The sequence below is a fragment of the Ursus americanus genome, chromosome 24 (genome assembly GCF_024610735.1).
Source record: "Ursus americanus isolate L20-20 chromosome 24, mUrsAme1.1.p, whole genome shotgun sequence".
In the NCBI taxonomy this organism is placed as follows: Eukaryota; Metazoa; Chordata; class Mammalia; order Carnivora; family Ursidae; genus Ursus; species Ursus americanus.
The window spans coordinates 39,130,913-39,154,001 of record NC_142150.1 but is presented as its reverse complement, the minus strand read 5'-3'; the positions used below and the strand labels follow the sequence as shown (position 1 = coordinate 39,154,001).

The 23,089-nt window shown below is 51.6% G+C and overlaps 2 protein-coding genes across 8 annotated transcripts in view; both read left to right on the top strand.

Moving 5' to 3' along the window:
• LOC123778415 (phospholipase A and acyltransferase 3) overlaps nt 1-4,459 on the top strand; it is a 29,104-nt gene extending 24,645 nt beyond the window's left edge. For 4 of the 5 annotated variants that reach the window (XM_045775742.2, XM_045775744.2, XM_045775745.2 and 1 more), the window contains exon 5: nt 4,193-4,459. In XM_045775742.2, coding sequence (XP_045631698.1) covers nt 4,193-4,294 — 102 coding nt within the window. In that variant the 3' untranslated portion in view covers nt 4,295-4,459. Of the gene's footprint in view, nt 1-810; nt 996-4,192 lie in introns of all 5 variants that reach the window. The other variant, XR_015721451.1, reaches the window with a different exon arrangement.
• Nucleotides 4,460-7,225: 2,766 nt separating this feature from the next.
• LOC123778488 (phospholipase A and acyltransferase 3-like) lies at nt 7,226-23,007 on the top strand. Of its 3 annotated transcripts, none has more exons than XM_087854975.1 (5): nt 7,226-7,451; nt 15,875-16,048; nt 18,254-18,362; nt 19,409-19,676; nt 22,771-23,007. In XM_087854975.1, the coding sequence occupies exons 2-5, from the start codon at nt 16,040-16,042 to the stop codon at nt 22,799-22,801; spliced, it is 417 nt and encodes a 138-aa protein (XP_087711101.1). In that variant the 5' UTR covers nt 7,226-7,451; nt 15,875-16,039; the 3' UTR covers nt 22,802-23,007. The 3 variants fall into 3 exon arrangements, with proteins under 3 accessions (XP_087711101.1, XP_045631834.1, XP_087711099.1); XM_045775878.2 differs by lacking the exon at nt 7,226-7,451 and adding an exon at nt 14,905-15,098; XM_087854973.1 differs by lacking the exon at nt 7,226-7,451 and adding an exon at nt 14,943-15,098 and having other exon boundaries at nt 15,878-16,048.
• The last annotated feature ends 82 nt before the right edge of the window (nt 23,008-23,089 follow it).

The following is a 23,089-nucleotide window of genomic DNA, read 5'->3' as shown; positions in this document are numbered from 1 at the left end:
GCTGCTGGACCTGAGAAACCATGAAGGGGCTGGAAAGTCGGCCATAAGGACATTGGGGTTCGGAGACTGGGAAAGAAGCAGGGGGACAGGGCCACCAGCTACACTGGCCTTGCAGCCACACTGCGAATTAGGGCAACAGACTTCTGTGTTGGGATGTTTTCTAAGCTTCGGATACATCTTCAACACTCACTCATCTAGGCTTTTTACTGGCACTGAATCTGAAGCTCTTGATGCCTTCGGAGCTCAAGTCTATGGCCACCATGCTTCTGTTCAGTGGCAGACTGTCAGGTTCTCGAATCGTCCATGGAGAGTGCTGCGCACATCAAATGGACTTGAACGCTGAGGTCAAAGTTGAGCCACCCAGGTGCCCATATATTATACATTTTTATTAAATTAATATTCAGTGTTTGTTTTATGTTTATGTAAATTTTACTCACAGCTGAGTGTTGTGGTGTATTATGAATTTCCTTTTGGGGTTGGGGAAGGGCCTCTTCTCTTCTCGAAGATCATTAGTATTTCCTTACATGGCTCAGTTTTCCTTGTACCTGTTGTCAGTTCTCGGTACGGTTTTCCACAAGGGAAGTCCCATCAAGTAACCTCTCAGTTCCAGAGTGTTCTCCTTGGACACATCCATCCCCGAGATGGGCATTCTGCTGTCTGTGCTGGTTGGCTCTTGGCTGACAGCTTGGCTTTACCCCAGGACTTCCCTTCGCTGTGGTGCTTCAGACTTCCTTTGCCTTTCTCTTGGGTTGGATTCCCTGGGTCCATGATCTCCTCATTTCTTATTTGTCTGTCTTTCTCTTAATTTAGGTGGACCGCATCCCTCAGAAGTGGCTTTAGGTTAGAAAGACAGCACGTGGAATAAGGAGCCACCAAGCTTGGGAGTCACACCTCTCTCCTCCGGATTGGTTACTGTATGAGCTTCCTATGGCTGCCGTGAAAAACTACCCCAAGTTTTAAAAACACCCCAAAGTGATGGTGTCACAGTTCTAGAGGTCAGAAGCCTGAACATGGTTTCACTGGGCTAAAATCAAGGTGCCAGCAGGGCACTATTCTTTTCTGGAGGTTCTGGGGGAGAATCTGTGTTCTTGCCTTTTCCGGCTTCTAGAGGCTTCCTACGCTGCCTGGCTTGTAGCCTGTCCTCCAACTTCAAAGCCAGCAATTAATTGCTGGTTGAGCCTTTCTCACACCGCATGACATGGACTCTTCTGACTCCCTCTTCCATCTTTTAAGAAACTTTGTGATGACCCTGTGCCCACTGGGATAATCCAGGATTATCTCCCCCCTGCCTTTTTTAAGATAAATTGATTAGCAACCTAATTCCATCTGCAACCTTAGTTCTCCCTTAACCATGTAGCACAATATACTTAGAGGTTTCTGGAATTAGGACATGGACATCTTCAGCGGCGCCGTATGTCTACTTACCAGTTACTGTCTACAGCTGGTACAAAGTTGTTGCCCTGGGGTCTTCCCTCCCCGTCACTCTGGAGACATTCTCTTCTATCCTGTCCTGCCCTGGAGCACCCCTCTTCTGTAGCTCACATCTTCTTTCTGGGTTCACTCCCTTGTTTTGGTGGAACCTCCTTCAGTAGCTTCTTGAAAAAGGATGTATGTGGGCGCCTGGGGGGCTCAGTTGGTTGAGCGTCTGCCTTCAGCTCAGGTCATGATCCCAGGGTCCTGGGATCAAGTCCTGCAACGGGCTCCCTGCTCCCTGGGGAGCCTGCTTCTCCCTTTCCTCCTCCCCCTGCTTGTGCTCTTTCTCTCTCTCTGTCAAAGAAATAAATAAAAACTTAAAAAAAAGAAAAAAGGGATGTATAGAAGGTACATTCTTAAAACCCATATTTCTGACTTATCCCACTTGATCTGGTAGCTTGGGTAGAGAACTCCAGGTTAGAAATTGCTTTACTTTAGATTTTTGGAGGCAATGTTCCATTGTCTTCTTGCTTCCAGCATTGCTTTGGAGAAATCTGAAGTTATCCCAATTCCTGATCTTTCCTCTGCTTGCTGTTTCCCTCCCCTGCTCTAGCAGTTGCAGTATCTTTTCTTTACCCAGTTTTCTAGAATTTCACAGTAATGTGCCCTGGGGTGGGTCTACGTTTATCCATTAAGAGGGGCCTCAGAACACCATTTCAGTCTGAAAACATATGTTCTTTAGTCCTGTTAATTTTCATGAATTATTTTGCTCTTGATTCTCCTCTGAGTTTCCTGTGTTATCTCTTTCTGGAACCTCTATTACTCAGACGTCAGACTGCCTGGATTATTCCCTATTTTTTAACCTTTGGCTTCTGTTTTCTGTGTCTTTATCTTCTTGCTATATTTTTTTTTCCTGAGAGATTTCCTCAACTTCATCTTTCAAACTTTTTATTCAGTCTGTCATTTCCATTGTATTTTCTAAGAATTGTTTGTATCTCTCAATATTCTATTATTTTTTATGGTTCTGTGTTTTTTTTTTTTTAAAGATTTTATTTATTTGAGAGAGAGAGACAGAAAGCATAAGCGGGGGGAGTGGCAGAGGGAGAGGGAGAAGCAGGCCCTCTGCTGAGCAGGGAGCCCGATTCGGGGCTCGATCCCAGGACCCTGAGATCATGACCTGAGCTGAAGGCAGATGCTTAACTGACTGAACCACCCAGGCCCTATAGCACCATGTTCTTATTTATTGGAGGTAATATGTTCTTTTATTCTCTAGTGATAATTTTTAAAAAGATGTTTTCTAGATATGATTTCTGTTTCTTTGGATTGTTTGTTTTGCTCTCTGTCTTCTGTTTTAGAGGTCTTCCTCAGATGACTGGTATCTTGGTCATATGCTCATGATTAGGGTAGGGGGTTTGCTGCTGAATGGAAGCTCTGAGTGAACTGGGAGGGGACAAGTGGCTTGTTGACTTTGAGTTTCACTTCTGGATGATATAGGTGGATAGTCTGTTTGGGAATCCTTGGTATTGGTATTTGTTGTTGTTGTTTTAAGTTTTATTTATTTATTTAAGTGATCTCTGTATGCAATGAGGGGCTTGAACTCATGACCCTGAGATCAAGAATCACACACCCCCACGACTGAGCCAGCCAGGTGCCCCAAGTATCTTTTGTTTCCATTTGGGCTGGTCAGATTCCCCAGGCAAGTTTTCCTGACTTCTGTGTGGTAAGTAGTGTTCTGGGAGCAGAGACGGGTAGGAAGGCCAAGAGTCTCACAGTCAGCATGTTTGTGGTCTCTCAGTCCCTTCTTTTTGGCATGACATCTGCATCCTCACATGTGTTTCTCAATTCCCAGGCCCTCAAGTCTTCTGTTTCACCCTCTGCAGAGAATAAACTTTCAGACTTCTGTTACGGTTGGGGGGGGGGGTGTTCCAGGGACCTAGCTAAAGCTCTTTCTCTGCCCTGTTTCCAGAACGATTTGGTGTTGCCAGTAGCTGACCTTTCCTGAAGACCCTGTTGTATGATTCCAATTGATCCTCAACTTTCCCACTGCTGCCTTAGAATTTAGAGTTCTGTGGGTCCTTGTGAAATCACGCCTAAAACAAATGCCTTACTTTACTCTTGGTGAAGTTTCAGGGGGGAGTGACATTTGACATGGGACTTTTTACCCTGAAATCTACTCTTATTTTTGCAACACTTCTTTTTTCTAGTATGAGCTAGTGTAAGTCAGAAATACTAATAATTTAAGGTAGAGCGTCACCGCCGCTCCGAGTTGGGTCATTTCTTTAAGAACTCGTAAAGAGCACCTCTGTGCCTGGCAGAACCAGGTGTGGGGGATGGAGCGAGGAACAAGACGAGTGACACACGTGAGGTCCTTGCTCTCCCGGGGGGCACGGGTGTGACATGGCAAGATTCGAGAGCCGGTTCCTGAGCCACCTCGCACTTGCTGCACGGGCTCCCTGATGGCCGCAGGCTTTCAGCCATCCCGCCTGCATCTCCTGGGCCTTCCCACCCCGCGCTCTGGGGATTCAGGTGCTTTAAATGCCCAAAAGTGGATGGAGTTGCCCTCAGGCCCACATACAGCCCTGGCCAGCGGGCTCCATCCAGCGGCTCTTTCCCCTTCCAGCCCTCTTCTCCCCGTTTCCCTGCCAGTATTGGTAGACTCCTGAGTTTGTCAAGTGGGCCAAGGGGCCCGTGAGTTCCCTTGAGCTGAATGTTATTGTTGAATGTACAGCCTGTCCTCGGATTCCCGACGGAGTGTGACCTCCCCTCCTCTCTCCTGCAGGTCAGAGATGCCGTCGTGGCGGCTGGCATCGCAGGAGCGGGCTTGGCAGCCATGGGCCTCATTGGAGTCATGTTCTCAAGAAACAAGCGGCAGAAGCAATAAGCTGAGGGGCCCGTCCGGTCAGCAGGGACTTTACACATGTACGGGGTCTGGTTGGGCCAGAGCTTTGGTTTGTGGATTTCATTCAGTTTTATAATAAGGCTTATTTTTACAGAATAAAATAAAGCCCAACAAGGGAGCCCTTTACTGGAGGAAATGCAGCAAGAACTGCCTGGTGTGAAGTCTGTGGAGGGCGCGGCTGGGCTCCGGGACTGGCCACACCAGGTGGCACCCTGGGCCTTCGGTGCTTTTCTCTTGCTTTCTCTCTGGGGCTGTGTTCGCTGTCTTGCAGGAGCCCGTCCAGCTCCGCTATTTCAAGTTGTGGGTATTTCTGGGTGTGGGGAGACGGGGGAGCAGGGGGAGACACGCGGCCCTGGCTGAGAGGCAAGCACAGGAACCATCAGACAACCAGGACCCTTGGCCTGGAACTGGAGGCAGCCGGCTTCTCGACTCCGCGGCTGGAGTCCGTAAGTTCCGCAGAGTCAAAACCAAAGCTCAGCCAAGCTCTTCCTGGAGGAAACTCAGTCTCATGAAGTCCTCTCCTTCTCCCTCTGCTCTGCACACCTTTCCTCAGCCTCGTCGCGTCCACCCCCAGCCCTCCTGCTTCCTCTCCACGTGGGCAGCTTGCAGACACACACACACACAAGTACAAAACCCACGCTCTCTCTCTGTAATTCTGAAATCCAAAAAGCTCTACAAACCCAAGTTAGGCGGCAAACTCCCTTGAAGGAAAACCCGCCTAGAACGGATCTGAGGCTTTTCGTAAGCTTCATGTACCCCATTTCGTGACTCGGTCACGCCTCTCACTGCAGAAACAGCAGCATGTTTCCTTAGGAGCAAACACCTGAGCGCCCATTCCCGTCCTTGACCTCATGCACCATATTTTCTATCGGAAACCCAAAAAATATCAAATCCCAAAACACACGTAGTCTCAAAGGGTTTGCATGAGCCTTGTTGTCCCATGTTTCCTATTTCCTATAGAGATAGCTATGTGTTTACAAAGAAAAAGAACACAAAGGCTATATTCAAACCTGATATGTGGTTACCTCTGGGGACCGGGAAGGGGGACTTCAGTTTTACCCGAGGCGTCCTGAGTGTTTGCAAGAACGACATCATTTCTTATTGCATGGAGCACTGGGCGTTATACGCAAATAATGAATCATGAAACAGGACATCAAAAACTAAGGATGTACTGTATGGGGACTAAGCTAACAAAATAAAAATTATTATTAAAAAAAGAAAGAACAACATCATTTCTCATTTCATCATATTACGCTATTAACTCTTAAAAATACAGAAACGACCAGAGTGACAGATGTCATCTTACTAATGATAGAGCTAAATGCAGCCTCTAGGAAGAAGGCATAGAGGGAAGGAGGGTCTCCACCAGAAACGCTACTGGAAACAGGGTCTTCACAGAGGTAATCATGTTAAGACGAGGTCATCAGGGTGAGCCCTAAGCCAACATGACTGTGTCCTTATCAGAAAAGGTAACACAGACACAGGGAGAAGAATGCAACGTGAAAAGAGACACATAGCTGGCTGACAGAAGCCGAGACTGAAGGCCTACGGCTAATGCCAAGGAACGCCGAGGATGGCCAGCGAACCAGCAGGAACGAGGAAGGGGCAAGCACGGACTCTTCCCCACAGGCCAGAGAGGGTGCGGCCCTGTGGACAGCTTGAGTTCTGACGGCTGGACTCCGGAACCGCGAGACCATAAGGCTGTGTTGTCTGAAGCCCCCTCGTCTGTGGTACGTTGTCACAGCAGGCCTCACACAGCACCCGGGCCTACTCAGCGTGACCTCTCACTGACTGACGACACGGTCTACCTCAGACGTGAGTGTGTCTACAGCTCGGGGTCCACTGCCTCACACAAGCTAGGTGTCCAAAACAACGTGCAAGAGGAAGGAGCCTAGAAAGAAGTTTCAGGTGACAAGGTGTCAAACTCAAGTTTTGACGGAAATGTTTCAGGAGCAACAGCTCCCAACCCCGGGGTCGTGACACCAGAGTAGAACCACAAGTTATAAAGTGCAAGCCAAAGTGAGAAATTCTTTTCTTTGCTTTTTAAAGGAATTGAGGTTAGACCTAACTCACAGTAATCCCCATAATAAATGACTCCCTCATCCCGGTGCATGCTGACCTGTTTCCTGAACGCCAGTCGGACGGGGGGATCAGAAAGGCGTGCCAAGACTGGGGGGAGGTTAAGATGGCGGAGGAGGAGGGGACCCTAAGCTCATCTGGTCCCTGGAATTGAGCTCGATAGTCGGGAACTCGTTCTGAACACCTGCAAAACCAATCGTGGATCTGAGAAAAGAAACGGGGCAAACCTACAGATAGAAAAGTGACCACTTTTTGTGAGGTAGGCGGTGTGGAGCCTTGAATCTGGGGTGACATGTTGGAGGATAGGGCAGGGGAGGTAGCGCTGCTCTTTGGAAAAGAAAAGATTGCAGTCCAGCTCTTTCATTTAATTTTTTCCCGTGTGGCATGTCCACTGCATTAGACGGCGTCAGGAACGGTGAGGGAGAGGGGGATGCTGTCCCTCCACCTGCCCCTTACCTGGCCAGCCCCCGTCTGCGCTGACGGCCCACCCGTGAAGGGAAAGGGGGCCGGCACCTGCGAGGGGCCTGCTGTGGCCCCGGAACCAGCTCTGTGAGCCGGAGCTTGGCCCCCACGGTGGCAAATCAGCCGAGCGGGCGCCTCCCTCCCCAGTTGGCGCCTCACGGTAACCACGGAGACGTCTGAGCGCCTGCGCATGAGCCACGGCCCCAGGCCTCCCCCTCGGCTGCTGACCAAGCAAACCTCAGACCGATTCCGTCGCAACCGAGGCACCGATGCCACACGTGCTCCCCGAGGAGGCAGCGAGCCCCCATCCCGCCTGCTCTGAGCTCAGAGAAGAGATGAGGAGAGGCCAGGCCCTGGGCGCTCGCCCGGGTGGCCCAGCCGGGGGGAGTCTGACTCTTGACTCTGATCAGGTCTGGATCTCAGGGTCGGGAGTTGGAGCCCCGCTTTGGGGTCCAAGCTGGGTGTGGAGCCTACTTTAAAAAGAAAAGATTCCTATGCAGCAGTTTTTAAATAGTGGCCGAAGGAAAGTGAAAGCAAAACTCTCAACTTTGGTATAAAAGTCGGTCCACATGCCACAGAAGACCCCACCATGGCTGAGGTAAGCCCCCTGGAACTTTCTATTTGCGGCTCTCCAGCAGCAGGGCAGCCCCCTCCTGTAAAGGCCTGAGTCTGAGTGTCTGGTCTGGGCCACACTGAACTCCAGAGTTTGGAAAGGCTTTCGAAGGAGGTTATGGAAAACTCTTGGTTGTTTCAAAGTCCCTTTTCCTGCACGACAGTGAGGCCTTCGGGCCCAGTGAGCCTCCCCTCTCATCTCAGCGTGGGGGGCTCAGGGGCTCTCGGGGAAGGAGCTGTGGCTGCCTGGGGGCTTTGCCCACCTGAGCTGGGAAGCACCTGGTGTGCGGGCCGAGGGGAGTGCCCAGGACTGGGGAAGTGAGGGGATCCCCAATGTGCCTGTCTCCCTCACTGGGAGAGTTCAGTGCCTGCTCAGCTCTGTCCTCCTCTCTCCTCTTCCCTCCTTGGCATCTGTCCTGTCTCAGTAAATATGCTTCCATTCCAGCTTTCTGACTCTGGACCTCCCTTCCTTTTTTCTTTTTTAAGATTTTATTTCTTTATTTGACAGAGAGAGAGAGAGCACAAGTAGGGGGAGCTGCAGACCAAGGGAGAGGGAGAAGCGGGCTCTCTGCTAAGCAGGGAGCCCGAACCGGAACTGGATCCCAGGACTGTGGGCTCATGGCCTGAGCTGAAGGCAGAAGCTTAACTGACTGAGTCACCCAGGTGTCCCATGAATCTCGCTTCCTGTCGGCGCCTCTGTGCGGACACTTATGGTCCAGGCAGGGGCGGGCCAGACTCCGTGGTTCATGTGCACTGAAGGGGAAGGAGTTGAACTCAGGCAATTCGGGGAAATGAGGCCATTCTGGGAAGGAGCGGCCCACTCCGCACACAGGATGGCCTGGGGTGGGGCCAGGGCCTGATTGCTGCCAAAAGAAATCTGGCCTTTGTTGCCTGGGCAGCCTCTCCTCCTCCAGGCGGGGCCCAGGGTCACATTTGATCGGCCACCAGCTACTGTGCAGGGTGTCTGGCCCTGACCCTAGCCAGACGTTGATTCCCAGAGTGAAAAATCCCCTTTTGATTCCCCCATGGCGACTGTCCCTGGGCCTGCTGTGCCCTGGCCGAGAGAGGGGAGGAGCTGGGCCCGGGTCCTGGCCCCGCTCATCCTCCAGCCCCTCTTCCATATAGATTCCCTCGGCCCCGTTCCAGGCCTGGCCCTTCACAGCTGCTGGAGAGGAAGGGGCCGGGGGCAGCATCCAGGATCCTGCCCCAGTGGAGCTTGAAGCACAGAGGGAGGTGCAGACAGACACAGGGATCCCTGCAGGATGTGATCCATGCCGAGGGAGGTGGCGGCTGGGCCAGGCTGGGCTCATGGTCTATGGGCCAATGTAGGAGCTCAAAGGTTTGCTTATGGAAGATCTGGGGAACAGCTTAACCCCCTCCTCCACCCTTCCAGGCTGCCACGTTTGTCCCCAAAACACAGCTAGGAAGTGGCAGAAGTAGGATGCCAACCCCAGCTCCTTCTCTGGAGTCTCCACTCCCCACCGCCGAGCTGCAGCACCCCAGGGCTCCAAGTCCAGGAGACTGAGTGGATGCAGGCCCCTGAGGAGAGGAGGGTGAGGAGGGGAGGAGCAGGTGTGAGGAGGGAAAGGAAGATCTTGGATGTGGTTGGCGATGCGTGGCCATTAGAGCTCCCGGTGGCGATGTTGAGTTGCAGTCCGACCTCGGAGTCTGGAGCTCAGAGCTGAGGTGGGGCTGGCGACAGAAGTTTCCAGGCTGCAGGGTGCAGCACTCAGTGGACCCAAACTTCGCTTCCCGTGGCCACGGTTTCCGGAAGTGTCTCCTCAGCTTCTGCTGCAGCCCCTCCCTCCACAGGGCTGCAGTGTGGCCCAGACTGCAGAGCAGTTCCCAGGCTCAGCCCCGGAGCTCTGCTGGACCCCAGACACAAAGCACAGGCCTTCCTCCCTTCCCACTGGTCAGGAACAAATGGGGTCGCCCAGCAAACTCGCACAAAAGGATCCCCCCCGCCCATCCCGCTCGTTGTCAGAAGCCCAGACAAGACCACCACGCAGAGGCCTCCTCGAATCCATGTCTCCCAGGAAACGGGCCCCTGTGACTCAGCCAGCACCTTCCTGGGAGAGGACTCTGGGCTGACAGCTCCGAGGGAGGGAGAGGAGTGTAGCCTCCAGGCCCCTGGAAGGGAGGGAGAAGCTGCCTGCACTTGCCTGGGATGCTGACAGGGCTCCTCAGGTTCAGGCCACACCTGCCCTGACTGGGGGATGGGCCGCCCTGGCGATCAGCCTTCTAGGCCTGTTTGGAAACTTTCTTTTGGAGAGGTGATCCCCAAACCAGGGACAGCCCGAAGGAGCCACAGATCTGTGGCGGCAGAGACCCATGCCGACACCCCAGGGCTCCTCTGTCTGCGGGACCCTCGCCCTCGTGCCACCTAGGTTCTGTCTCCCCTTTCCCTCTCTCACCGGCTCCTGGACGGGCTAATTGTGCCAAGTCCAAAGAGTCAGTGAGTGTATCTGCACGAAGGGCTCCACCCTATTTTTATAGACTTCTGAACAGAAAGAGGAAAGGAACATTCATTTTCACGTGGTGGGTTCTCCCAGCAATTTCGAGCTGAGTGACCTTGGGGAAAGCTCTTGGCTCTCAGAGCTTGGGTCCCGCCTTCTCCGGGATGGGGGTAACGAGCCCTTCCCAGTGGTGTTGTCCGGATTCAGTAGGGTCATGTGGAGAAGTCACCCCCCAGGTGCCTGGTGCCCAGCTAGTAGTCAATGGATGGTCTACATCCTTCCATCAAGACTCACCACTCTTGTCACGACACATCATTCATTTTACCGTCGGGCTGCCAAAAAACCCAAACGCAACCACTGAATTCTGTCCCTCCGTACGCACTACCACCTGGCGCTCGAACCCCCTGACTCTGCGTACACAGTTCCCACATCTTCCCGAGCCCCTCCTTCACTCAGTCCACATTTAGCTTTCTCTGTGAGCTCCCAGTCTGGTGCTCATCGTCTGTGAGGAGCACGTGGACGTATGCTCACTTTCCCTGCCGAAACTGCCAGGGCTCCAGCTGCCCCTAGGTTGAATGCTGAACGTCAGCCACCTCGATTTTTAGGGCAGTGGAACTACTCCGTACGAGGGTGTAATGATGGGTACGTGTCATTACACACTTGTCCAGACCCACAGAGCGTACAACCCCGAGAGTGGACCCAAAGGCGAACTGTGGACTTTGGGGCTTTATGACGTGTCCGTGCGGGGTCATCAGCCGTAACAACAGTGGACCCTCTGCTGAGGGATGTTGATAGTGTGGGGGGCTGTGCACGGGGCGAGCAAGGGGTGTCCGGAAGCTCTCTGCACCTTCCTCTCAACTGTGTTATGAAGCTAAAATGCTCTAAGGAATAAAAAATTAGCCACCTCTGAATATCCGTCCGTTCCTTCCCAGCAAGGCCTGGTGTGGTCTCCGAAGTGCCAAGTCCCCATGACCTCATGCTTGCTCAGCCAGCCTCTGCCACCAGTGACCCTACGGAATGGCTGCTCTGTTGGTCGTCCTCTATGGTGGCCGCTACAGCCGCTCCCTGTCTGGCTTGAGGATTAGGGGTGTCACCTCCCTCGGCTGCTCCATCCCAAGCATGTGAAAGCTGTGGGTCCCTTCATCCCCCAGTGCAAGAGAGACCTGGCTGGAACTAACTAGTCACAAGACTCCCCTGAAAACTCAGGGTGATCAGAGGGTTGAAAGTTAAAGTAACTTACAGAGAGTAACTACTGTTGCTACTACCAGAGTGGGCCCTGCTCCGAGTCCAAGGCTGGACTGTCAGCCTTCATTTGGGGGTTCCAGAAGTGTGCCTGCCTCCCTCACACTGGTCAGAGGGTCCCCACGGCTGCCCCTCCTGCCTCATGGATTCTGGGTGTTTTCTCTGTGTCACCCACCAGAATCACCAGAATTTTCCAAAGGTGGTTGGGATCCGGGACGACTGAGACAGAGGACGACAAAGGGACCCTCAGGGCTGCCAGCTGGCTGGGTGTGCCACAGAGCCATCCTCCAGGGGGAATGACCCGGTGCTGCCCAAGGTGAGGGACAGGTGCTCAGGGGAGCCCCTTGCCAGGGTGACAGCAATGCTGAGAGCACCATGTTGCCCTCAGCCGTCCCTCTGCTGTGGGGAAGGGCCATTGTCCCACCTCCGTATGGCCGGTCACCTAGAGAGCTGTCCAGGTCATAACCAGACACTCCCATCATCTCTCTGTAGGTTTTGGGTGACATCCCCGTTACCCCAGTCTGGTCCTATCTGCCCATCCTGGCACCTGGAATTTGCCATAGTGAATTCAATTTTTAGCCTTTGCCTTCCCAGACAATGTTTGCATTCAATGTCCTTTGAAGCCTTTGGTATCTTAGTAAAAAGTAGTTCTATGGTGGCTTTCAGCTCTCTGGTGGAATCTGGAAGATATGGGGTTAGGATGGCTAAGTCTTGGTGTCCTAGCTAGAGCAATCGGACAACTAAAAGAAATAAAAGGCATCCCTACTGGTAAGGAAGAAGGAAAACTCCCACTATTTGCAATGTCATAGAATACCGTGAGGATTCCACCAAAAAACAGCTAGAACCGATAAATGAATCCAGAAAGTTCTCAGGATACAAAATCAATGTACAGAAATCTGTTGCATTTCTATACACTAATGATGAAGCAGCAGGAAGAAAAATTAAGAAACTAATCCCATTTACAGTCGCACCAAAAAGAATAAAATGCCTAGGGGTAAACTTAACCATGGAGGTGAAAGTCGTGTACTCTAAAAACTATAAAACATTGATGAAGGAAATTGACGATGATACCAAAACATGGAAAGACATTCCATGCTCATGGACTGGAAGAGCAAACACTGTTCAAATGTCCGGTGGATCCAGGCAATCTACGGATTTAATGCAATCCCTAGCAAAATGCCAACAGCATCTTTTTTTCCCACAGAGCTAGAACAAACAATACTAAGATTTCTATGGACCCACAAAAGACCCCAAATAGCCTAAGCAATCTTGAAAAAGAAAACCCTGGAGGTCTCACAATTACAGATTTCAAGTATACTAGAAAGCTCCAGTAATCAAAACAGCATGGTACTGGCACAAAGGTAGACACATAGATCAAAAGAACAGGATACAAAGCCCAGAAACAAGCCATGGTTATATGGTCAATTAACCTTTGACAAACGTGGCAAGACTCTGCAATGGTAAAAATACAGTCTCTTCAACAAGTGGTGTTGGGAAAAGGAGATAGCTACATGGAAAAGAATGAAACTGGACCACTTTCTTACACTATGCACAAAAACAAACTCAAAATGGATTAAAGACCTACATGTGAGATCTGAAAGCATAAAAATCCTAGAAGAGACCATAGCAGTAATTTCTCTGACAGCAGCCATGACAGCACATTTATAGATGTCTCCTGAGGCAAGGGAAAGAAAAGCACAAATAAACTGTCAGGACTCCATCAAAATATATGCTTCTGTACAGTAAAGGAGACAATCAACAAAACTCAGAGACAACCTATGGAATGGGAGAAGATATTTGCACATGACGTATCCGATAAAGGATTAGTATCCAAAATACATAAAGAACTTCTAAATTTTAACATCAAAACACAAATACAGTATAATGAATCCAAATAAAAATAGGCAGGAGACATGACCAGACCTTTCTCCAAAGAAGACATCCAGATGGGCAACAGACAGAAAAAAGAAAAGATGCTCAACATCAGTCATCATCAGGGAAATGCATGAAAACTGCAGTGACATGTCTCCTCACACCTGCTAAAAACACAAGAAACAGCAAGTGTTGGCAAAGAGGTGGAGAAAAAGGAGCCCTCATGCACTGTTGGTGGGAATGCAAATGGGTTCAGCCACTTTGGGAACAGCATGGAAGCTCCTCAAAAAAAAAAAAAAAATAGAACTACCCTATGATCCAGTAATCACACTGCTGGGTATTTACCCAAAGAATACAAAAACACTGATATGAAAGGACACATGCACCCCTATGTTTATTGCAGCCTATTTACAATAGCCAGATAATGAAAGCAGCCCACATGTCCATCAATAGGTGAATGGATAAGGAAGATGTGAAGGACACCTGGGTGGCTCAGGCGGTTACGCATCTGCCTTTGGCTCAGGTCATGATCCCAGGGTCTGGGGACTGAGTCCTGCATTGGGATCCTTGCTCAGCGGGGAGTCTGCTTCTCCCTCTGTCTGCCCCGCCCCCGTCATGTGCTCTCTCTCTGACAAATAAATAAAATCTTAAAAGAAAGATGTGAGATATATATCTACAATAGAATATGATTTGACCATAAAAAGAATGAAATCTTGCCGTTTGCATCAACATAGCTGGGTCTAGAGAGTATAATGCTAAGTTAAAAAAGCAGAGAATGTGACTCACGTGATTTCACTCATATGTGGAACTGAAGAAACAAAACAAAGGAGCAAAGGAGCAAAAAAGAGACAAACCAGGAAGCGGACTCTTTACTAGAGAGAACCAACTGGTGGTTGCCAGAAGGGAGGTGGGTGGGGGGATGGGTGAAATAGGTGATGGGATGGAGAGATTACTCATCGTGATGAACACTGAGTAATGAATGGAAGCGGAGAATCACTCTATTGTATACAGGAAACTAATACCACACTTTATGTTCATTATACTGTAGTTAATATAAAAATTAAAAAAATAAAAGTACTCAACTGTAAACTTTTCATAGTCTTGAGACTTTAAAATGGTACATGATGACATTAAACATTTTGTGATGAACATATACCTGCAGCTGTTGAAGACCATCTTCCTGAATGTTCTGGGACAAATTATAAATCTAGAAAACAAAATCCAGCTTGATAACCACTCTAGTTTCACTTCAAAGGAGTCCTGAATAAGCCTAAAGCATTGAACACAAGCTGCGTGTAACTAAAGGTTTGTGTTTAAGAGCATGAAGTCTGTTCAAGCAGTAAGATCATCTGTGTTTTGGAAAACTATGCATAGAAGGTTGAAATGACATAAGTCTTCCTTTATTGCTTAAAATACAGCTTTCCTAAATTCTTTCGAAATCTCCATTTCCTGTGTGATATAACGAACGTCATTTGAATTTGCACTTTTCAGGGGAGTATTTTATATGTACTTATGACCAAAGTGGAAAAACGGTTAAGGCTCCTTCTTGAGTTTGTAAGAGCTGAACTATTATATCTGTAGTCTAAAAAGAACATTTGATAACAGAAGAAGTTACACTGGATGTACTCCCTTGATCTCATTTCCTCTGCCCACTTTCTCCTGGTGGAGAGAGAAGCTACAAGTCTGGGCATGGGATGTTTCTTCTGCTCCCCCCCGCCCCCGGGTTAGTCACTGTGCGGGCTCCACCCTGGTGTCTCTTCAGCTGACAGTTCCAGCCAAGTCTTCCTCTTTCTGGAAACAGGCTTGTGATGTAGCACAAGGGGTGGTCCCGATTGGACAAACAGAGATCACTTAACTCTAGGCTGGCCACTCACAAGGTCACTGTCAAGTGGGGGAGGGCCAGCGCGGCAGGAGGGCTTAGCTAAGCCCGCCCCAGTGAGAGCACAGGGGCTATGTAAGAGCAGCTGTTCTGAGCGATTCCATACATCCTGAAGAGTCGTCCCAGCTGCAGTCCATCTGTGTCCTGACAACAAAGCTCTTGTTGCGCTGGGAGCCCGAAGGAGGTAAGTTCCTGGTCCTTGCTTCCTGCCCACATGGCCTGCAGTGAGGCTGAGCTCCCTCCCTGCTCCCACCCCCCCACTCTGTCCAGTTCGCCCGTGATGCCACAGCCCCTAAGTGGGTATCAGATGAGAGATTCTTATTTGGAGCTTCGCGTGGTGTAGCTCACTGGTACCTCAAAAAGCAGCCCCTCCACACCCAGGCGGTAGGGGATTTTGGGCTTCCATTGGGTCTAGAATGTGTGTCTCTGGGCTGTGGAGGGAGAGGAGGAGGGGGAGTGGTCTCTTGCCTCACATCTGGCCCAGTAGGCTCTCTGTGTCCAGTCTGGGGGGAAGAATGCGTTTCCGATGACAGGTTTGGTCTGGTTCTGTTGGGTTTGAAGTTGGTGGAAACGTTTGTAGGTTCTGGTCATGGTCAGTCCCAATTTTGGGGTCTTCTTGGAGTTCCTTGCTCTTGAAACTCTTTGACTGGCTCTTGTCTCTCCATCCTGCTTGCCCCACACCTGACTTTGCCTGTTGCCTTCTTCTCCCCATCTACCGCGAGGCTTGGCGAGTTTTGACCACTCCCTTGACCTCAGCCACCACCAAATCCTTCTGAATTGACACCTTGAACTCTGAGATCTCTTTTTTCCAGCTGATTTCCTGGCCCACTTGTCTACCAGGCATGTACCCTGGCTTGTTTCAAGATAGAGTGGTTTTTATGTGACTGTTGATTCATCTTTTAAAATATTTGTATGCCTGGGCAGGTTCAGAGGCAAACAAAACTCTTTTTTTTTTTTAAGAAGGCTCCACACAGAGTCACGACCCTGAGATCAAGACCTGAGCTGAGACCAAGAGTTGGTTGCTTAATCGACTGAACCGCCCAAGCGCCCCTCAAACAAAACTCTGAAAGTGAATAATAGTCTGGACATAGAGGCAGCAGCACACAGACACCACCTGACAGAAGGATGGCTTCAGTAAGTCCCCAGAAAACTATTTTAAAAGAACCACTCTGTCTGTGGTGATCATGTGGGGTTCCCATGTTGGTCTGCAGCTCTGGCACAAAGGGGCGTGCGTACTTGCTGAGGCCCGAGGGTAGGGCTGTCTGGGTGGGGGATGTAAAAGAAACGTTTTGTTCCCAAAACTGCTAAATAAAGGCAAAGATTCTACCATTTCTTAAATGAACTGTACTCTGGGAGCCAAATGAAGAGCTACGACAAGACCCAAAGGCACAAAGTGACACTTTGAGGTGACTTCGAGGTGACCCCCCGCCCCTCCCCCACCCAGACAGCCCTAGGTCACCAGGGGGCAGGAACAGTGGGTTCAGGGAGGGCAGCCCGCCCCCCTGCCCAAGCCCACCTCCTCGCTCACACTGTCCGGGGTCAGTGGGCAGAGCTGGGGAGGGAGGGTCCAAGAAGATGACCCATGGAGGTGTGGGGTCGTGGTGGGGAGCCATCAGGAAGGCGTTCTTGTACCCCCATCTCCAGCCTCTCTGCTTCTCCCTCCATCCCTTTACTCCCCTTCCCTATGTTCCTTCTTCCCTCTGGCTCAAGAATAGCCACATTTCCTGAGTGCTCCCTGCATCTGATACTTTGCCGAAGATTTTATTTCATCTCAAGGATGGTATGAAGTAGCAGTGATTACTCCCAGCCTCACAGACGAGGACCCCGACACTCCGGTGAAGCCTCTTACCCAAGACAGGGGGCCTCTGAACCGACGAGGGTCTGACTCCCAAGACTTGCCCTGTTATTTTTTTTAAACTGCTGTCTTTAATTCCACAAGATACATGTGAATACATTTCCCTTGTTAAAAAAAAAAAACCCACAAAATAAAACAAACCCCAGATCCATCCTCTGCATCGTGGATAGGGCAGCGCGGTGTGCGCCCCCCAACACGTTTTGCTACGCCTTTGCACACGTAGACACTGTCACATCGAAGTGTCGTTTTGTGCCTTTGGGTTTTGTCGTAGCTCTTCATTTGGCTCCCAGAGTACAGTTCATTTAGGAAATGGTAGAATCTTTCCCTTTATTTAGCAGTTTGGGGAACAAAACGTTTCTTTTATATCCTCCAAAGGCGCCTAATGAGTTTTTAAAGTATCATTTACGAACACACGGATTTTATTTTATTTTATTTTATTATTTTTAAACATTTTATTTATTTATTCGACAGAGATAGAGACAGCCAGCGAGAGAAGGAACACAAGCAGGGGGAGTGGGAGAGGAAGAAGCAGGCTTATAGCGGAAGAGCCTGATGTGGGGCTCGATCCCAGAACGCCGGGATCATGCCCTGAGCCGAAGGCAGACGCTCAACCGCTGTGCCACCCAGGCGCCCCTAACACACGGATTTTAACATAGTTCATGTGTTTCAATCCGTGGGCAGTGATCATTCTTTTTGATGTTCAAATTGCCTCACCTTTGATCAGTTTGACTCCTTTTGGTTTTGTTTGTTTTGGTCAAGTTGACTCTGACTCCTGTAGTCAGCCTTTATTCTCAATCGTGTGTCCTCGCCAGCTCTTTAGTTGGCTGGCAGCCTTGATGCTTCCAGAGGCTGAATCCCTGGATCAGGTGTTCCAGCCCAAGGCCTGGCTCAACGGAGTGGGGGTGGGGTGGGGAGAGGGGGTGGGGGAGGGGAGGAAGCATGGAGGTGGCCGTGGGTGGACGGGATGTTGCTACTAGCAGACCTCAGAAAGCCCCTGCAGCAACAGCATTCTGAACGTGGCCAGGACAACATACTTCCTGTTTCTGCAAAGTCCAGAAGGACGCTGACATACTCTCTGATCCCCAGCCTTCAGTTGCCCTGGGCTTGCCTGGGACATTCTGTGAAGGGCGTAAACATTAGAAACATTCAGACCTAGGATTTAGTCTTGCTCTCCTCACTAGGGAAGGATCTTTAGCATAATGCCCAACCTTACTGCGTCTCAGTCCTCTCACCTGTTAAGTGGGGGTACTGATCACGGTCACCCACAGTTCTCCATCTCTTCTTTGTCCCCAGAAGAGTTCATTTCAGAACGCCCCAGAGAAGGGAGGGTTTCCCACCTGTGTGAGGAGAGCTCCTCCTCCCTGTTTCCTACAGGTGATGGACAGAGGGAATCTTCAGGCTGGGCTTAGGCTCCTTGCAGGTCAGGCTCTAGAATATTCCTAGTAAGGGTTCATCTCTGCCTGTCTCTGATTCTCCCGTTGCAGGCCAAACGCGGACCTAAAGTTGGAGACCTGATTGAGATTTTTCGCCCTGACTTTCAGCACTGGGCCGTCTATGTGGGAGATGGCTATGTGGTCCACGTGACCCCCTCGGGTAAGGACAGATTTGTGCTGAAGCACAAGGATTGAGGTGGAGAGTGCGAGCAGCGGCGCCCTGATGGGCTTGTCCTCGCTCCGACATCTAGCGTAAGGGGCACTGGCTGACTCTTCCCTGCTCTGTCGATCAGCTGCCCTTCCTCTTTAGCAGTAAGTTCCTGGAGAGACTGTGGACCTTTCTTCCATTAGAGTTTGGGGTCCATGTCCAGCCAACACATTGTATTTGAGGAACACCCCTTCACGGGTCCCATCTCCTATGTATCTGCTGTTCTGGAGGGACAAAGACGAGGAAGAGGCAGCGGCCTCCTTTGAACGGCTGGCAAGTGGCTTTGAGGCTTAGTGGAGGAACCCCCGGTCTCCCAACTAGACTGAACCGGTTTGGAACCCTGGGCCCTCCGCTTCCTGGCAGTGGGACTTGAACACGTGACTCTGCCTGAGGAAGTTCAGTTGCACCCTTTCGGGTAGGTCAGACTCCCTACCTCCTGGGTGGGGGAGGAATGTCACGAGGGGGGCTCGGGAAAGGCCTGGTGCAGGGCTTGGCCAGGAGCTGAGCCAACCAGTCTTTCCTCCTGAAGAAGGTGGAGCTGGGAGACCGTGGACATTGCCTGGCCTGGTCCCTTCACTTTGTAAATGACGAAGCAAGAAGAGAGGGGAGTTGTCTGAGGTGGGCTGAGTGAGCCGGGCCTGGGGTCTGGGGCCCGGATTCCCGGCTCAGGCCTCCGTCTTGCTTAGCGACTTCCTTTCTATTTCCAAAATGCCACACAGCTATGGCCACACAGCTATGGCCCTCGTGGGGTCCTTCAGAAGCACTCCCATTCTTTCCTTCAGAATTGAGGAAACCAGAGCCCATGGACTCCTGGGGATTTCTCCAAAGTCACCCAGGCGTGGATCTGACCTGTTTTTGAGTTGGGGGCCAAGCAGGTTGGCCACTGCTCCTCCTTACTGATGATGCCAAGGGCAGTGGGGCTGCCTGCTCGGGGCCAGCTGTGAGCCCGTGGGCCTGCCCAGGGTCGAACTGACGGTGTCCTCTTTGTGGACTCACAGGTGAAAGGGAAAGAGCTGCTTCAGGCAGCACCAAATCTGTCCCGAGGGAGAAGGTCGTAGCGAAGAAGGAGCTGCTGGACGACGTGGCCGGGAGAGACAAGTACCAGGTCAATCACATGCACGATCGCCAGTACTCAGCGCTGGCTCCCGACCAAATCGTGCAGCGGGCGGAGCAGCACGTGGGGCGGGAGGTGCCCTATTTGATGCACAGGGGGAGTTCCAGGGACTTTGCGATCGATATGCGCTACGAAGTGACCACTAGCCTCAGGTATGTCTTCAGCCTGCGTCCCCGTCCCCAAGAAGCAGACCATCCCTCAGCCGACGGTGGCTGAGCCTCTGTGTGGCCTGGGCTTGGGGGGAGATGAGGCACGAATAAGACCAAATAGCAGAGACAGAATCCCTGCCCTCAAGCATGTCACGGTCGGGCTGGGGACGGAGGTGTGGACGAGACCCACACCGCGGCACAGCAGACTGCTGGGACGAGGTGCCCCAAGGACGGGAGTCACAGCCTTGCCGGTCAGATGGCGTGTCCAGCCCTCGCTGGCCACCAGGCGCCGAGATGGACTCTTGCTACAGCCCCAGAGACAGGTGTTATCATCCCACTTTACAGGTGGGGAAACGGAGGCTTTGACTGTGTATGCCGCCTGTCCGCGCTCCCTCCACAGTTAGGTATTGAGTCTCTAGGACGTGAGAGCCGCTGGGCGGAGGTGGGATTTGAAGCCAGGTGGGTTCTGCTGCAAGGCTCTGATCAAGCAAGGCTTCATGGAAGAGGTGCCACCTGAGCTGAGTCTGATTTAATCCTTTTGATGAATCCGAAACCGGAAAGGGAGGTGGAGCTGACCAGGAAGCAGGGCAATAAGGAGGAGAGGCAGAGGAACAGTGCGAGCCACCTCCTGGAAGGTGGGTCTGTGGTTACTTATTTCTTCCAGAAGTCCTGTGTGTGCGGAGAGGTGCGTTCTTCCATCTTCCCCGTTGGCATCCAGGGATGCTCAGAGCTTAGGCTGTGCATGTAGATTCAGGATGGGTGAGGATGAAACTCCTCCTTTGTAGAGTAGGAGAAGGCTCTCTGGTGACGGGGGAATGGACAAGGAGAAGCCTCACCTTCTGGAAGCGAGGATTCTGGCCCGGAGCCCAGGCTGTTAACTGAGCCACCGCTCCTGGCTGGGGGCAGAGAGGGGATGCCGTGTGCTTGCCTAGCAGTGACCCGGTGATGGACTCCCTCTCCTTTGGGCTAAGGAGGGTAGACCTGCCTCCGTCCAGGAAGGGGTGGCAGCAGGGGAGAGGGCGAGGTGGGGAGGGACAGGGGGTGGTGCGGAGGGGTGAACTGCCCTGTCAGGCATCTAGAAGCACCCCTCAGATTGTGCTGAAGCTCCAACAACCAATCTGGGAGACCCCAACTTTTTGAGAGGGGTTGACCCTCTGCCGTTCTTCTGGGAGGTCAGAACTCAAGGCGGTAGGAGGGACCCAGGGGTGGCAGGCCACTTCTTTTATTCAGTTTGTCCCTTGCTTTGGTGTCTCTTTTTCTGAAGTCCTTCCCCCGAAGGTCGAAGGTCACTCCTTAACTTGCCTTTCTTTCTCCCTCTCACTCCTGACTCTGTGTCTGGAAAGACTCCCCTCTGTCTCTTTCTCTCTGCAAGAACTCGGGCTGGTGAGAATGGGCAGAACTTGTGGCCGGGAGGTGTGCATCCGAGCTTTTGCACCAGGAGACAAGCAAACTCTAGTAGGGCTTCTAGCAACATGAGGCCACGTGCTTAGGATGGCCCCAGGTCCCCAGAAATGCCTGCCTGAAAAAGCTCAGCACTCCAGGAGAATTGACCGTGTAGAGGCCAACATCTGACCGGAGGCCCCTGACCTCTCTTTCTTCCAGCGTTTCCTGAGAAACGCTTACGGTTATGAACCCTTCCTCTGCCCGTGAGGCGTTTTGTATCTCCTGCAGCTTAGACGTGTCTGTCTCAAGGACCTGGAGGCCATTTCTTTGAATGTCATCATCAGAAAGAACAGGGCCTCAATCTCCCAGTGTCTGGGGGAAGGTTGGATGGTCGCTTGCAACCCTGCCAGCCCACAGACACGGCTGTTGCAACCGCATTGACCCTGCCCCACCTTCTGCACCTGCCACTCCCGGGACTCTCCTGAGCCCGGGCTCGCCTCTCCCTCATTCGCCCTTGAAAATGCCCAGTCACCTCTGTGCAGTTCCGGAATGGGGCTGAAGACCATCCGTCCTCAGTGCTTTCACCAATGTGTGACTTGGACACTGGCAAAAGTTTCTGCGTGGGTCTGAGTGAAATAGTGCAGCTTTTCGTCCTCTTTTCCCCAACCACTCATGGGGCTCAAATTCCTTGATATGCCGCAGAGGCCTGCTCTTTGCCGGCTGTTTGCAGTATTTGTTCTTCTGGCTGCGAGGGGCCGAAGTGTGCTTGTTAGCATGTCGGGCTGTTTTGGGCCCCGTCGCTTGCTGGCTGTGTGAGCTCTTCCTGCTACCCAAGCTGTCCCCTCTGCAGGATGGGACTAGAACAGGGTTATAAACAGGGTGTTTGGCAGATTAAGAGAAATCCTGTGGCTGTAGAGTCCCCTGACACCTGGCAAGCAGCCATTCCCCAATACCTGCTGTCCCCTTCTGCCTCCGGTTCCTCCTGCACTGGTCTCACTGACACAGTGGCTGGGCAGGGCCCGGGCCCCCCTCAAGCTCACACCTGCTGTGCGGAGTCCACCGATCCTCGGGGGTCATCCTCACGTCTCCACCCCACCGTCGTGGATTTCCAGAGGATCTGCTTCCTTCCCCAGAGCCCTTTTCCTCTCAGTGCACAAGTGAGGTCATCTTGTTTCCTGAAAGCAGAGCCTCGGTGCTGCTCATTGTCAAGACAGGCGTTTAGCAGATGAACCGTGAACACCTCCTGTGTGCTTGGAGGTGGGCTGAGCACCGGGGACAGCGAGGACAATCCAGGCGAGCTCGCTGGCCTCAAGCCCTGCAGAGGGACGAATCACAGGGCTGCTTTCCCCAACTTTACACTCGCTTCAAGGCTCCAGGTTGGCCAGGCCTGACCTAGAACATCCGGCCCTGCCCCTCTGTGCTTTCCGCAGGCACATCTGGGGCTTTATCATGCTGTAGGTTACCACAGGGCCGTGCATTCTACTCCCATGAGGGTCTCCAGTTCACACCAGCTCCGATTTCCTCTCATTCTCGCCTCGTCAGGCACCTCCTCCCCTCTTTCCTGGTTGGCCTGCCCTCTTGGAATCCCCCTTCCCTGCCAGTATTTGTTCCCTCTGTGTTCCATTGGGAGGACAAATGCCACATGGGTCTTTTCCTGAGTTGAAAGTTCTAGGTGTGTGTTTTGGTGGTCAGACCCCTTTCTCTTCTGTTGCAGCTTGCCGAAGAGGACTTTGCAGGACAAGTGACAGCAGTTCTCCTGGCTGCCATGTTGGTCATCCGGATCCAGCAGGCTGGGAGCCAGCAGAAAAAGCCTTCCGTTCAATGGCAACCCGTCAGCATGGAAAAATGTTGCTTGGCCAGCAGGCATGGAGTTTGGCTTATTGATTTCGCTCTGTTTTGTGATCATGGAGGCTTATTTTAACAAAGCTAAATAAAAGCCCAGGAAAATTTATTTGGGGGTGTAAAATCTCATGTAAATTCGGTAAAAGACACGGTTGCTTCTGTTAGGGAGTGAATGTTTGTGTCCCCCTCAA